Source organism: Buteo buteo, chromosome 9, assembly GCF_964188355.1.
Source record: "Buteo buteo chromosome 9, bButBut1.hap1.1, whole genome shotgun sequence".
NCBI lineage: Eukaryota > Metazoa > Chordata > Aves > Accipitriformes > Accipitridae > Buteo > Buteo buteo.
The window spans coordinates 22,080,846-22,095,633 of NC_134179.1; the positions used below are offsets into that span (position 1 = coordinate 22,080,846).

The window sequence follows — 14,788 nt, forward strand, 5'->3', positions numbered from 1 at the left end:
AATCTAGTATCTCCTATGATTGAAATATGACCCCTCCCTGATGATGAAGGAGGTAGCTTTTAGGGGTTTTGCCTCTGTAGGCCAGGCCTTTTGTCCTCAGTACATCCTTGATAAGGTCATCTGACGCTGCCTTTTTGGAAGACTCCACATAGCTATGACTTTGGTTCCTTTCTCCCTCTTTATGTCTTACCTTTGCATAAACTCTTTCCAGCTTATCTCCTTTTATTCAAACTAAAATTCAATCAGACTGGAAAGGCTGGATGTTTGTTTGCTCAGTTTCTTAATCTTTTGTTTCACATCTTTCCCATTACTTCCTTTCCTTGACCTCTATGAGTGACAGCACCATTCAATCATACAAACCTACAGCAGGACCATTTGTTGACTCCATCCCCTCTGATACAACCCTTGTTGATTGTGTCCTTCCAGCATTTCTCTGAATTGCGCCAGTATCATAGCAAGGCATTCACAAAATTCTTAATAGGAAGGAGGGATCTCCCACATGAGTTTATAAACAGATAAGAAAATGCTGCCATTTACGTTAAGAGTGGAGCTTACCATGGGCCCTTCTGCACAGCTGACTAGAGTGAAATGATGCAATAGAGTGGAAAAGTTTTTTATTTGCTTTTGTTTTAGTTTTAGCCCTTCTTGTGTTGTGGAAGGACCTAGTGATTACCGGTGTACTGCATGCCTGCCTGGATATGAAGGCCAGTACTGTGAAAGGTAAGATGAATGGAAGAAGAAGAAAGAGGGACAATGAAAGGCAGGCAAGACATGAAGGAGAGCAATGTCCTTCGATACTATAAACATAGATGTACTAATGTTTAAATACGTGCCTTCGGATAAGTTATTTCCTCTTTATATATTGTTAAAATTCAGCCATAATAGGCAATTTCTGTGTACACCCACTGTAAATTGGTAATCAGTGTTATTTATATCACAGATATTGTCCTAGTCTTAACTTTCTGATTTGTGGGGTTTTTTTTTCCCCTGGGCCTCAGAAGTTAAACTGAAAAATACAAAATTTATCTAAAATTAGATACCATGCTTAGAGTGTGTCTTGATGCCACTCATATGCTTTGTTCTAGTGACTATTGTGTCCTCATGGGCACTGACTGTGAAAGACACTTAGATAAAACATATTAATGACCAAATTGCAAATTAATAACCTAAACAGCAGCTGTTGTCCCATCCATAGGAGCGCTGTGGGATTAAGATGATCAAAATTAGCAAGTGTCTACTACGAGATTTCACTTCTAACACAAAACACAAATGGCTAATGGGGAAAAAAAGCTCTATAGACCAAACATTGCTAAAGTAGAAACTTTTTTGTCAGTTTAACTGAATACTGTTATAAAGTATTTACTGTTATAGAAATACTGTTATAGAAGCATAGAAGTATTATTTACAATCTTGCCAAGTATTCATTGTAGTACACTATGCGTCTTAGCCAAACCTGGTTTTGTATTTGCAATGCGTAGGTGTTCTTCTGGCTACACAGGAAACCCACAAACTCCAGGAGGCTCCTGCCAGGAATGTGAGTGTGATCGATACGGTTCCCTGCCTGTCCCCTGTGACCCTGTCACTGGACAGTGCACTTGCAAGCCTGGATTCACAGGGTGGAAGTGTGTTGGCTGTGAACATCGGCATGCGCGTGATGGCATGAAATGCATTTGTACGTATACTAATGTAATTTTGGAGAATTTTTGATTGTGTTTTTCATATTTCAGAAATTCAATCCTGCTTGTGCATCAGTCAGTGGTGTGGGTTTCTTTGAAAATGGTTGCCAGGTTTCTTCCTACTTTGGCATTCTGGTCCATTTTTTTCTCAAGCCTTGACACGTTAGGAAAACTCTCAATACTTTTCAATGTGCTCACTGAAAACTGACAACAAAGCTTTGAAGGATTTCTTTTTGTGGGTTTTTGAAGTCTGTAGTTTTGCTAAAGGTTGTCACTGCTGTTGTGACAATATTTGCTCCTAGTGAATTTTTTAGTGTTGTTCTAAACGTTTAACCAGCAATTGCAATGCTTTATGCCATGAGTCACACAGAAAGTTTTTACCAAGGTTTGCTTGGTCATGTTGGTTCAACAACCACGCATTGGAATTTAAAAGTCATAAGGAATGACAGTACAATATATCCAGGAACAAAGAACTTCCTTTGTTTAAAATAGAAAACTAATAGCCTAAAACACTAAGTTACATTTTACAGTACTGGTATCTTTGCCCTTCCTTCAGTTTTCATACATACTAAGTGTCTTGTCTTTTATTATTGTTTGGAATTTTTTTCCATGAAATTGGATAGTGTTTGTTTTGAGCCCACAATCTTATTTCCCGTGATATTGTATGCTTATGTCTTATCAAAAAAATTCAGGTAGCAAAACCTTTCTAGAACACGTAGTCAATCCTGACTGAAATAAGGCATTTTCCTCTCCTCCATCTCCCCCAGCTGAGTAGGAACTGATTTTATTGTGATCTGTTTTGTTGGGTTTTTTTCCACTTGAGGCCATCATTGTTCATTTTAAAGTAGAATACAGGTAGGGATGCAGTAAGTCCACAGTATAAAATATTTCTTAATCTATGCATCTTTGAATATATTGGCAAGGCACAATGAACTTATTTTAATATTTTACATGATTTTTATCTATTATAGGACTTTAATTGGAGCTTTTTCATTTCGGGGAGGGGTTTTGCCTATGTGAGGGACATGTTACATCAAGGCAAGTAGATACCAAAAAAAGGCTCTTCCCCCCCGCGCCGAGAATGCAGTCTTTACCTCAATACCCAGAGGTATACAGCTTTCTAATATTAAAATCATGTAGTACAGCTCAAAGAAATTGCAAACATTTTTAAAGCAAATTGGAAAAATAAAGAAACCGAAGTACTAAAAATGGCTGAAGGTATTGCATCAGTCAAGAATGAAATGTGTGGCTTCTTTGAGTGGTTAAAGAGGAAGACATTAGGCACCTAGGGTCAGGGACTACACAATATAGAATATTGTTTCACTCAACTTAATGGTTGTGATCAACTCTCAGAGACTGATTGGGACTTAGCAGAACTAAGCTTCTAAATGTCGCTGTTGAGTTCATTGCTTTTGCCTTAGTCCTGACTCCCAGGTACAACGCTTCTTTGAAAATGAATAGAGAGATTACTGGGAATATAGACATAAATACTTCTATTTCTATATTATTAATAATATGGCATTGGTTCATTGATTAAAAGCTTAGTGTACTGAAGGGAAATAAAGTTCTAATGTCCTGCAGTGTGATGTAATGTAGGACTTATTTCTGAACTATTGTATATCTTAAGTTGTATTTTAAACTACAGCAAAATGAATGCAAATAGAGTAAGTAGCTACTTTGCTGAAATAACTATGCTTTGGATCCCATTTTGTGGCCTACAAGTCAAGGAGAATTGTAATCATGAGTTAAGTCTAAGTGTTACAGCTACAAAATTTTAAAATAAGGACCATGTTTTGCAGAGTGGCATCTAAACAAAAATTACTTAGTTTTTCAACATCCTGAATACCTGTTACATTATTTCCAGTACGAGCCAATGTTTTCAATCTCAGGCACCGCTTAGTATGTTTTTTACTGGTCATTTACCTTATCAGTATTCTGATACTGATACTTGGATATCCAGGATGGCAGAACTCCTTTGTAGAAAACGGCTTAAATCCAAGTTATCATTTGTAATGTTTTTCCAATTTGTTAATCAGACTCTTTCATTGTGTGGATAATAAGGTTAAAAATCCTCATTATGAATGGGAAAAACTGTGTGCAGGCAAGTCAAATTTTCCACCTTTTTCCTTTGAAGGATGTGGTTCACTATAATCTCTGATTTAACTGCAACATATTCATGTGCCAGTGTTGAAATTTATCTACACTACCTGTAGCAGCATTTTTACCTTAATTAGATAATCAGTTTTCACCATAAAAAGTCCTTTGCATGTGCATATGGACATTTCATGTCATTGCTAGAGGTGAGGAATCAAATTAAAAGATGTCTTTCCTTTAGTCATAAAAATAGGAACCACCTATAGACACAGATGGGAGGTACTTTAAATCTCTGGTATCACAGGAACTAGTTCATTACTATTGACACCATATCAATAACATCCATGTCATAAATTGCAAAAACTGCAATTAAATATTTCAGTAAACACTTTATGACTATTTGCTCTCATATGATTTTCCCTTTGTTTAAAGGTTCCTCAACCCCCATATTACTCCAAACCCATTTTTGCTACTGCTGGGCAATACCCCAAGATGGTAGAAAACCAGCCTGATCAATAAACCATTTACCTTTGTAGCCTGTAGTAGACAGAGGGGCTGTGGTAGACAAAGGGAGTGTGGCAAGCGTAGACTTGGTGGGAATTTGCCCGTGGTTGACACTGTCACAGGCTTCAGAGTACAGCTGTTTTCTTCTGATAGGGATTCATTGCTGCAGCCGCTAATGTGCTTTAATACTCATTGTGCTGTCAAAGAACCATTAGAAACACCTTTTGGGGAAACCCTGAAGCTTTTCTTCCTTACTCCCAGAACATTTATCTGTTCTGATGTGAGTTTAATGCAGCTGAGAATTTGGTCATGTATACAATATATTTTTACTGTCATGTATCAACCACTTCCAAAATACTCAGTAAATTCCCTTCTGATTAGCTTCAGTTTTAATGAAACCTTAATAGTAATAACAATAATAATAGTGATTAAGTACTGTTAATGTACAGAAAATGAATGCCATACACAGAATCCTGTTTGCATTCAATATTTCAAATGAGCTGTATGCATCTACATTTGCTCATTTGCAGAGTTCCATTGCAAATACTGCAGTTGCATTGTACCTGTCAGAAGTGTGAAGAACCCCTAGTTAGGTGGTAAAATGGTCTAGCTTAAAGAAAATACATGCAAATACAATGACCTGTTTGAAAAAATGTAAGTAATACAAAACATAGTGTGACTAAGCTGTCCAATGTTAGTATGTTATAGTTAATATATAGGAAAGTGAAAATTTATTTTGAATATTTAGCAAAGAATAACCATCTAAATAATGAATTTTTGGCAAATTCTATAAAAGGTCACCACACAGTATGACATGAAAACTAAATAATGCATATTTAAATCCAATTAGAGATGTATTTTAGCCACAATATTATAATGTATTATTGTTTAAATATAACATTTATATTTTAACATATCCCTTATCATAAGTATTCTAAAGTTTTTAGAGGGAAAATTTGCAGTGAAAAGACAGGAAAAACAAAAATGGAGAAACGTGCATGTTCATTAAAGTGATCTATTTCTGATATAGCTGAAAATCTGTTTTACCGGATTCTTACTATTTTCTTCATAACATGTCATTTTTCAGTTGCTTAGTGCATGCCACTTTTCAGTGCTGTGTTATAACAGTTGTATTTTAGAAAGCTACAGGTGGAATGGGAAGAGAATATATTTTTTAAAAGCCACTGTACAAAGGGGAAAAATTTGTTTATTGCTAAATAACAATGGAAAGATAATTACAAGCGAATTGCACAGACAGAATTCACTTCCCATTATATTCTTAGAACAGAACAATGTTGTTTTCTCTAGAATGCTATTAGGGAATGGAAAATGGTATCCAAAAAGTAGATTATTTTTTTTTAAAGTAGTACAAGAGTCTGAATGGTCTACTGCATATCATAAAAATTCTAAATTTTTTTGCATGATGATGGTTAATAACTGGATTATTTCCCCAGCTAAAGTGACCATCTATATTGCCATGTACAGATACTCGTAATACTCTGCTGATGAAGACTTCCTTGTAATTTTGGTCTCAAGTAATCCACTTCTTAGGCTCACCTTCCCTTCTCTTTTGAAACTGTCAGTAGCCAATAAGAAAACTGGTGATGATTGCAAACTAATTTTAATAATGCTGCCAACATCCTATATACTGTCAAATATGACAAAAGTTCTCTCAAATCTTCTCTAATGCTTACAGATTTTTATTTGTATTTGTAACTACAAATGAATTGTCCTCTAGATGTTTGATGCCCCCTTAGGCATCACTCATTTTTACTGTTATAAATATATCTCAATGTTTATTCTGCTGAAAGTTGTCAAGTGGCAATTGCTGACTGGTGTATAATCACTACAGTATTGAAGATATATAGGTATATTTTCTGTTTTCTTAGTTAAACCCCACCGTTCCAATCCAGAAAATGACTGAGTTGTATGATGAACTCAGTTCATCTGTACCCAGCATGCCCAGGCAGACTCTCATAATTAGTATTTGCTTGATTCATATTTTACACACACATACCAGAAATACATAAACAAGCCAAAGCATGTATTGCTCCCTCCTCATCCTTCCCAAAGAGCTTTGACCTTAGGAAGCTGAAGTGGACAGAAGGAGCTACAAGGGGGTTGAATCAAGCCTGTAGCAATCGTGCATTTTCTTAGATTAGTAATTTTCTTGTGTATTTTTTGTTATACCTTGTGACATTACACTTCAGTTGTAGAGTTTGTGTATGTTAAATTAAGAACCTTAGATTACAATGTTGTTAGAACAGTGACTGTGCTTGCCACTGTGCAGCGTTTAGGGAAAAAAACGATCCTAGTGAGAACTTCGAGGCTCTATTGTTAGACATATGGCAAGTCAGAACTCACCTTCTGAATGCTTTCAGGGCACCACGCATAACTACAATGGGGACTTCAAAAAAAATTGGCCTCAATATTTTGAGCTCTGTTGTAACACAAACTGCAAAACCTTTCCTCAGATGTATGTTCCTGTCACAAATGTTCCTTGGGGTCAAGAAAAAACCTAAATGTAAAGCAGTCAATGTATTTCTGCTGTGCAAGATTAGCAGCAAATAGGAAGTAATAATGGCATAGAGAGATCAAACAGATATCTCATAGTTAGGAATTTTTCTGTAACTTGGTTTGGGGGGGGACGGGGACACCTTCAGCCATGCTGCAGTCAACAAACTTACATCTTTACGAGTTTAAATATTCAATATTGGTAGAGGGAGAAAATTATATAATCAGATTCTTTTAATACCAGGTCTTGGACATGCAAATATTGTACTCTAAGCAGACTGGTTCTTGCAGTGAGAGGGAATTTTTCCCAGCTGTCACTCAGTTCTGCACCCAGGAGAAGAAGAGAGCTCCTAGCCACTGGTCCTGGCAGAATCAAGATTTTCACTCTAAAATAGTAGTAGCTCCATGATCTCAGCCCTTACAAATTCAGAACTAAGCAGAGATGCTGTATTTGTCAGAGGCAGATCTTGAAGAATCTGTGAAAAGAAGCATCTCATAGCTCCTACACAGTCCTTAATTCAGCAGGAGCTGGGACCATCTTATCACAAGCCTTCACAGAGTGAGCTGACAAGAAAGATGCTGTGTGTAACACCAGATCTCTGAAGCCTTGGACTAGCTTCTGCTATGTTCTGAGTTGAACAGAAGTTGTGAGACCTTATGGCACAACCATAAGAGTTAAACTTACCCCCGTGCTGGACAACTGCTTCTCTGTCTGCATGAGCTCCATATGGGACGGGCACCCCTGCTTGGCCTAAAAGATGATAAGCTATCAGTTGTTCTCCCTTTTTTTGATGCATGAGCTCCTGTTGAGTTTAGACCCACACTCCAATGTCTTTCATCCAACTCAAGCACTATATAAACCTAACTAGTACTGGTTATATAAACCTAACTAGTTCTGGTATGTATCAGAACCAGCAAAGGAGGCTTTCTACATAACAAAATCCAGAAACAAACCTGAGTCGGTACTTTAGATCCTGATCTGGATCTGAATTTTCCCAGATTTTGGAGAGAGATTGATCATGCAAACTCCCTGAAACCAGCAGCAATGGCAAGGAAGTTAAAGCTTTCAGCTCTCTACTCGGGTTCTGTTTTGGGGGGCAGAGGAGGGCTTGTTTATTATTTGGTGTGAGACCACTGCCAAAATAGGAAAAATGGGGTAACAGCAAACAGATTAACGAGCCTAACAGTAGTTCAACACTTTATTGTGAAGCAACAGGAAACTAATACTGAAGAGTCACTAACTATCATAGGATACCACCTCATGTCAGAGATTGCATGGTTGCCCTTAGACCTAAGATTACCTAGTCATAACACAGTCTTCTGAATCTTAACAGCAATTAATGTATTAAAGCACAACTGTGTTAGATAATCACTCAAATGGAGGAACACATTGTAGCTCAGACATGTGATTCCTTTATTGTACATTATCTTCTCTTTGTAAGATGGGATAAGTGGTTAGATGTCCATAAACTTATAGTGTCTTTTATTATTTGAGCAATTATTAAAAAAAAAAATTCTTTGGCACGCATACTTTTGGTACGCATACTTTGGAGATGCTTCTCACAAGAGGTAGGTCAAAATACTTACAGGACTTACTGCGCATGTGAAAGTGTGAAAATGGAAAATGCAATAATTTGCATTAATTGCTTGCTGGACTATTGTAATATTGACTGCATGATTTGCCTCTTACATGCTCGCACTGCTGTAATGATCTGAATTTAGTGCTGCATTTGTTAATATTAGGCACAAATTTATGCTGACAGTTTTATAGATAGACACAGAAGTATTTAGTCTTGCAAAATATATAATCATGCTCTTGAAGTATTTCCCTTAGCTACAGTACATTTCAGACTCCGTATTGGAGTAGCTTAGTCCTATGTCATCTACTCAACTGTAGTCCTCACTTGATGTAGTTCCTCTTCTCAACCTGATTATCAGGCAAGAAGTGTTAATGCTCACTTACCAATTGTTTACTCATTGAGAATACTTCATCTCTTCATAAGCTGTTCATTTTTTTCTTATTGGTGTGAATTAAGTTTGTCTTTAACAGATAACAAATTTTTAGCATTTTGTTACCAACCACTCTGACAATTTCGAGGGTGAATAGATTTAGCTTGTTTTGTAAGTGAAATAATGTACCAAAAAAACCCCAACCCAACAACAAACAACAAACCCCAACTCTTTCCAGGTCCGAGATCACTTACTTGCATCCTGCAAAATGATTATCATGTCTACTTACCTTCTTGACCAGCTACAGAACAGGTGTTTGTTATATAAAGCATGCAGTTGGCTGTAAAACTTGCTTTCGCCTTAATTGTCTCAGACTTCTAAAAGCAAGCACACAGATGACAAGAGCTGGGATGGTAATAACCTTTTTTTTTTTTTTTTTCTTTTTTATTTCATGTAGAAACATAAATCAGAATGTATCATGCCCATAGTTAATAAGTGCAGAGAAGTTCCAGTGCAGTTCAGCTTATGTAACAGAATACTGTGAAATAGGAGGAAGAAGTCTGCAAATGGAAGCAATGAAAATGCAAAAGGAAGTCTTAAAATAACAGTATCTAGCTTTCTGCACCCACTTCTTACTGCACTAATCCAGCATCTATCTTGCCTCCTTTTCAATCATCACATGAGTTTCATGGTGTATTGAACTAGTATTCATTATTCTTCTTTTCTCTGTATTTGACTCACCTCCTTGCTATATTGAACAGCCAACCTACAGAATAAGAACAACATTTAGATAACGGTGAAAACTTTAAAGAACAGAAAAGGTTTAATCTACATGAAGAATAGGTTTCAGGGAAAAAAAAAGTAATTCTCTGTTGAAAATTACTTCTCTTTTTCTACAGAAACATACATGTTGTTTAGTGCTTTATTAGCCATAGAGCTGACTAGAGGTGTTGCTGAAATATTTACATACTTGTAAAACTTTAGGTACAACCCTCCGTGTCTCTTAACATCACCAGTGAACTCATTGTTTCAGAGTTTGCTCCATCTCCTGAGATGTTGTTTAGGTTTGCCACTTCTAGGTAGCATCTTTATGCAGGGAAACAGAAAGGCATTCCTACAACTCTGTTTTAAAGAATGAAGAATTTTCCTGTCTGCAGCATAAATGATAGAAGACTTTAAGGTTATGAGAATTTCTTGTGATAATTAATAGAAAGCAAGGGGTGGGGAAATGCAAACTCCTTTCAGTATATGCAGTACACACCAGTATTTTTCATGCTAAAGAAAGGGAGCATAATGAAAAACTTATAAGCTGCTTAGTGAAAGGAGGTAGGGAAAAGCATTTCTTAAAACTATCAGTATTTTTACCTGGACTCTTTCTACTCTCTGCATTACAAGTTTAGCATGATTGGCCATGCTATTATATGACTATAAAGCATGTAAATTGTAAGATTTCTTTAGTTTTTTCTGACTTTCAAATCCACAACCATACTATACTTCTTAAAGTGCTCCTTAGATTTTCCAAATTACCTGTCCACTTTTCTCAAGCTTCATCCAAATTGCTCATCTAATTTAGGATTTTATATTGTCTAGTCCATGATGGACAATGTTAATTATTTCCTCTTTTTGTGAGGCGAGCCTACCAATTTTGCTCTTCATGTTTTATATTAAACTGTCCCATAGCAAGTCCTAAGCAATAAGGTCTTTCCTGTGTTCTAGTTGTTGTTTCCATTTTTTCTCAAACTATGCTTTTGAGGTAAAATATCTGAAATTAGTGTTACCTCTCACAGAATTGTATGTGTGCCATAAAATTTCTAATTCAAACATATGTCCTAAACATTTAGCAGGAATAAATAAGCTTTGCTGTTCTTCCCCCCAGCTTGTGATGATGAATGCACAGGACTCCTTCTCAGTGACCTGGATCAGCTAAACCAGATGATCCTGAGTGTTAACCTTAGTGGTCCACTGCCTGCTCCATATAAAATGTTGCATGGTTTTGAGAACATGACACAGGAATTAAAGGTATGTTCACAGTATTCACATACATAAATAACAAGGCTTCAGTACAACTGCATTTGAATCTGTTCAAACATACAGCCTTCAGTAGGTTCAGGGAAGAAGAAAAATTCAAGATTTAATTACTTCAAACTTGCTTTGGTTGATAAATAGTTATTACAGTTTTTACTTATTTTAATAAATAAATCTTGCAGCAGTAATTTGTGTACATATATGCAAGGAATTATACTGCAGACACAGAAAAAGTGATGTTGCATACAAGTAAAATGGTGTTCATGTTGGTGGTCCATAAAGTGGTTATGTATTTTATATGCTGTATCTTCCCTACCATACTTGCAGGTTCTCCACTAAACTATGTAAAGCTGTCAAGATTCCTGAGAAAAGTGTGTTGGATAGATGTGACACAAGAGTCAATGACAAAAGGGAGTTGCATACTGTAATGAAAAGGAAATTTTTGATGCTGCTTCTCTACAATATCTGGAAGCACTGAGATCCATTAAATACAGATTTTCACTCTTCCTCCTCTGTTCCCCAACAGCATTTGCTTTCACCTCAGCGAGCACCAGAGAGACTTCTTCAACTAGCACAAGAAAATCTGGATACCCTGGTGACAGAAATGGATGAACTACTGACAAGAGTAAGTCTATGATCACATTGGGGTCTATGGGTTCGGTTAAGGCTGCATAATGACAGAAATCTTCTGAATATGAATTAAACATGAATGAATAGATGAATTATAAGACACTTCTCGGTCTCAGTGTTCGAAATGGCAGCACGTCCTCTAACAACCTCTTTTTGTGGGCCAATACATTGAGATGTATTTTTCTGCAAAACTTTATAATAATGTAAGAAAACATTGTAATGCTCATACAGAGCATCCAAGAATGAACTTATTTGGAAAAGCTGACGCTGAAGGAAAGGAAGTTCTTGCTACAGCATTTGTGGGCTTTCCCATCACTTCAGCTACAGGTTATGTTACAAACCTAATGGCAACAAAACCACTGGATTACCACACAGTTTCTCATATGTCTGGAGTTTTTCTTTCACTGGCTGAGGCTTTTGGAAACCAAACTGCCTGGTTTCCTTCCTTTTCTTCTGAACATTAGTACTGTCTGTAGTAAGGTTATCTGCTTTCTGCATCAGCAACATCTTCTTGTCATATTCCCTTTCAAATCTCCTGAGCCTGACTGTCTCAAGATAGTTCTCAGCCTGTTTCTCTTTCAAGATTGCCTGTTGCAATACAAGTAGCCAGATTTCACTCAGAGTTACTTAGTGCCCAACCATCTCAAGAACTAAAAAAATATAAAAAAAAAAAAAAAGTTTTGCTGTTTTGCAGTTTCATTTTCCATTTTGGTTTATCTCTTGTGTTGGCTTGTTTCTTGAGGAGCTGTAAAGCAAATGGTAAGCTAGCCTGATTCACTTATTTCAGCGAATTTTTATAGCAAGGCAATGGACATCCTGGTTTAACAAATAACAAGTTCTCATTAAGAGTCAATGAATGAAGTAATTGAAATGGGGACAATATTTAAGGGAAGAATTCAAATATATGCACAAGGTGTGTGAGTTTAGTTAAATATATGTCTCCTATATTTCATTTATGAGGGTAGTGAGAGTCTTCTGGATTTCAATCGACGTGCTATTTACTCTTTTAGTTAGGAAATTTTATTTCAGTATAGACCTTATTTTGGTCAGGAAAAGACAATGTCTAAGAAAATAATATAAATTCTGCCACCTAGTGGAGAAAAAAATAGGGAAATGGACTAGCCACCATAAAAATACAGCTGTCCAAAATATATTAATATGAAGGACTAGCAAAAATCATGTTCGTGAGTTGTGCTTCCCTGCATTGAAATAGCCAAATAAGAAAGACATGGGTTACTGTACTGATGAATATACACCTGAGAGAATTTACCTAAACCCCATACAGTTTTGGCATCCTGTCTTAAAATTGTTCATGGCTTACAGAACTAAAATTCTCAGAGAACCTCGTTTGTTTGTGTGGATTATATTCAATTTTGAAAAAAGCTATGAAATCATGGGTAGTTGGCAAGAAAGCGCCTGTAGTGTGTTTTGCATATGTATGCATGTGTGTGTCTATACACCCCCCCAACATGAACACACAGGTATCTCTCTGTACATACTCTCATTGTGAGTGTGAAAAAGCTTGTTTTTTCACTTCTGTTTGATCCTTATATCTTTCTGCCAGAAAAAACTATGGTAGTTTTAAGTCTAGGTGGATTTTTAACTCATGACAGCCCTACCAGCACAGATTATATTTCTTATATTAAGATCTCACAATCTTAGGCTAAGACAATTTTTCTTTTCCCTTTGCATAGTTGCTCTTTTAAGTATCCTTTTCCAATTGCCCTCCCCCCGGGAAAAAAAAATAATACATTTTAATCCCCCATGGAGATGACCTAAAATAACATTGCAAATTCTGACCTTCTGTAGACTAGTCTTGGAAGGAAAAATATTGAAGGTCTGATCTTAGGGGTGTCAGTGTGGTGGCAAGATTATCACCGCTTCCATTCCTGCAGTTTTCCATTGTTGCAATGAATAAGTAGCCTTATGTGTTCCGGTTATCTTTACAGAGAGTTGTTAACTGGATTGCAGTTGGTTTTTTTTAATTTGGGGACTCGCAACTGGTGGCAAGTCCTACCCTTCTCTTTTGATGTTTGTAAATAGCAGTAATGTCCCAAAAAGAAGAGTGAGTCCTTATGTGGTGTGTTCAAGTCTCATTTCCACATGAAGATATAGCTGATAACCCCGTAACGGCTAACACTTGGAGCATGGTATAACCATAGATAGCAAGAAATTCCTGTAGGGCTCCCCTCCAGATGCCATCCAGAGGAATTTCTTGTGGCTTGACAAAGACCTCAGACTAAACACACAAACAAAACCAAAACAAAAATGTGTGTATATTTGCTAATACTTGCTGATAGTCTAAGTTGCTAATAGTCTTCAGACTGGGACAAGGCCTTCCGTGGAACCTTCATCACTAAGTACAAGCTATAAACATCACCAAAGCAGGTTCACTGATCTCAAATACTTTCTTTACTAGATTTCCATGGTAGGGAAAATTCTTGAAGATTCATTCCAAACACTTGCTCTGGGTCCAGTCTGCCTGATCCTGATTGCTCCCCTAGAAAGTTTGTTGTGCCTGTTTAAACTGTTAGGAGATGCTGAAGACTGACCTTATAAAAATGGTGAACTGTAGTAAACTGAATATATAGAAAATGAGTAGGACTTTATTAACAAATGGAAACATTTAATTAGCCATGGAATGGTAGCTACAGTATGAAGGACGTTTGCCATTTAATGTGGTTTATGGAGTTAAAGCTAGACAAGATAATGAAGCAAAAGGTTATTTTTCAGCAAAGCAAATGATGGCAGAATACAGGAAGCCTTCAGTGGAGCTGAATGGGATTTAAGTACTAAAGAGAACTGTCACCGAGAGGAAATGAAAACTGTTTGATGACAGATTAATGTGGACAAAAATGTAGTACATGCCATTCAGTCATAAATATTGAGAGGTTAAAGTGCCCAGTTGGAATTAACATGAATGTGGAAAAAGTAATCAAAACTAAGAAAAGTATATGTAAGTTATAAAACACCATTTGTAGTAAAAGGCTTAGAAATATTATAGAATATAATAAAAGTGAATGTGAAAATTCCAAGCAAATAAAACCTGAAGAATAAAAGGCTGATTGCAGAGGATTTGACGATAAATAATAAGGTAGTTCTCAATTACATAAAGAATGAAATGCCTTCAGAAATGCCAAGCTGGGTTAGAGTAGTGGTCCATCAAGACCATTCTGTATTTTTGCCTTTTTCCTATCCCAATTGTCTCTTAGAGCTCACTGTGACAATATTTCAGTTCTGTATCCAGGCAGGTAAAGGGGTTTTGTAAATCTTAGAGGAAGTAACCAATAGCGTGATTAAAGCTGTATAAATGTAAAAAGCCGTGTTCTTCTGCTGGTGCAGGGATGAAATAGAACAAACTCCCCCCTGTCACTATGGGTTCTTAATTCTTCTTG

General features: G+C 36.5%; 1 protein-coding gene across 9 annotated transcripts in view; it reads left to right on the plus strand.

Moving 5' to 3' along the window:
- LAMA2 (laminin subunit alpha 2) overlaps positions 1 to 14,788 on the plus strand; it is a 375,334-nt gene that overhangs the window by 272,079 nt on the left and 88,467 nt on the right. For 8 of the 9 annotated variants that reach the window (XM_075035675.1, XM_075035668.1, XM_075035670.1 and 5 more), the window contains 4 exons: positions 634 to 720; positions 1,479 to 1,672; positions 10,615 to 10,757; positions 11,290 to 11,388. In XM_075035675.1, the coding sequence (XP_074891776.1) occupies positions 634 to 720; positions 1,479 to 1,672; positions 10,615 to 10,757; positions 11,290 to 11,388 (523 nt within the window). The remainder of the gene's footprint in view (positions 1 to 633; positions 721 to 1,478; positions 1,673 to 10,614; positions 10,758 to 11,289; positions 11,389 to 14,788) is intronic. The other variant, XM_075035671.1, reaches the window with a different exon arrangement.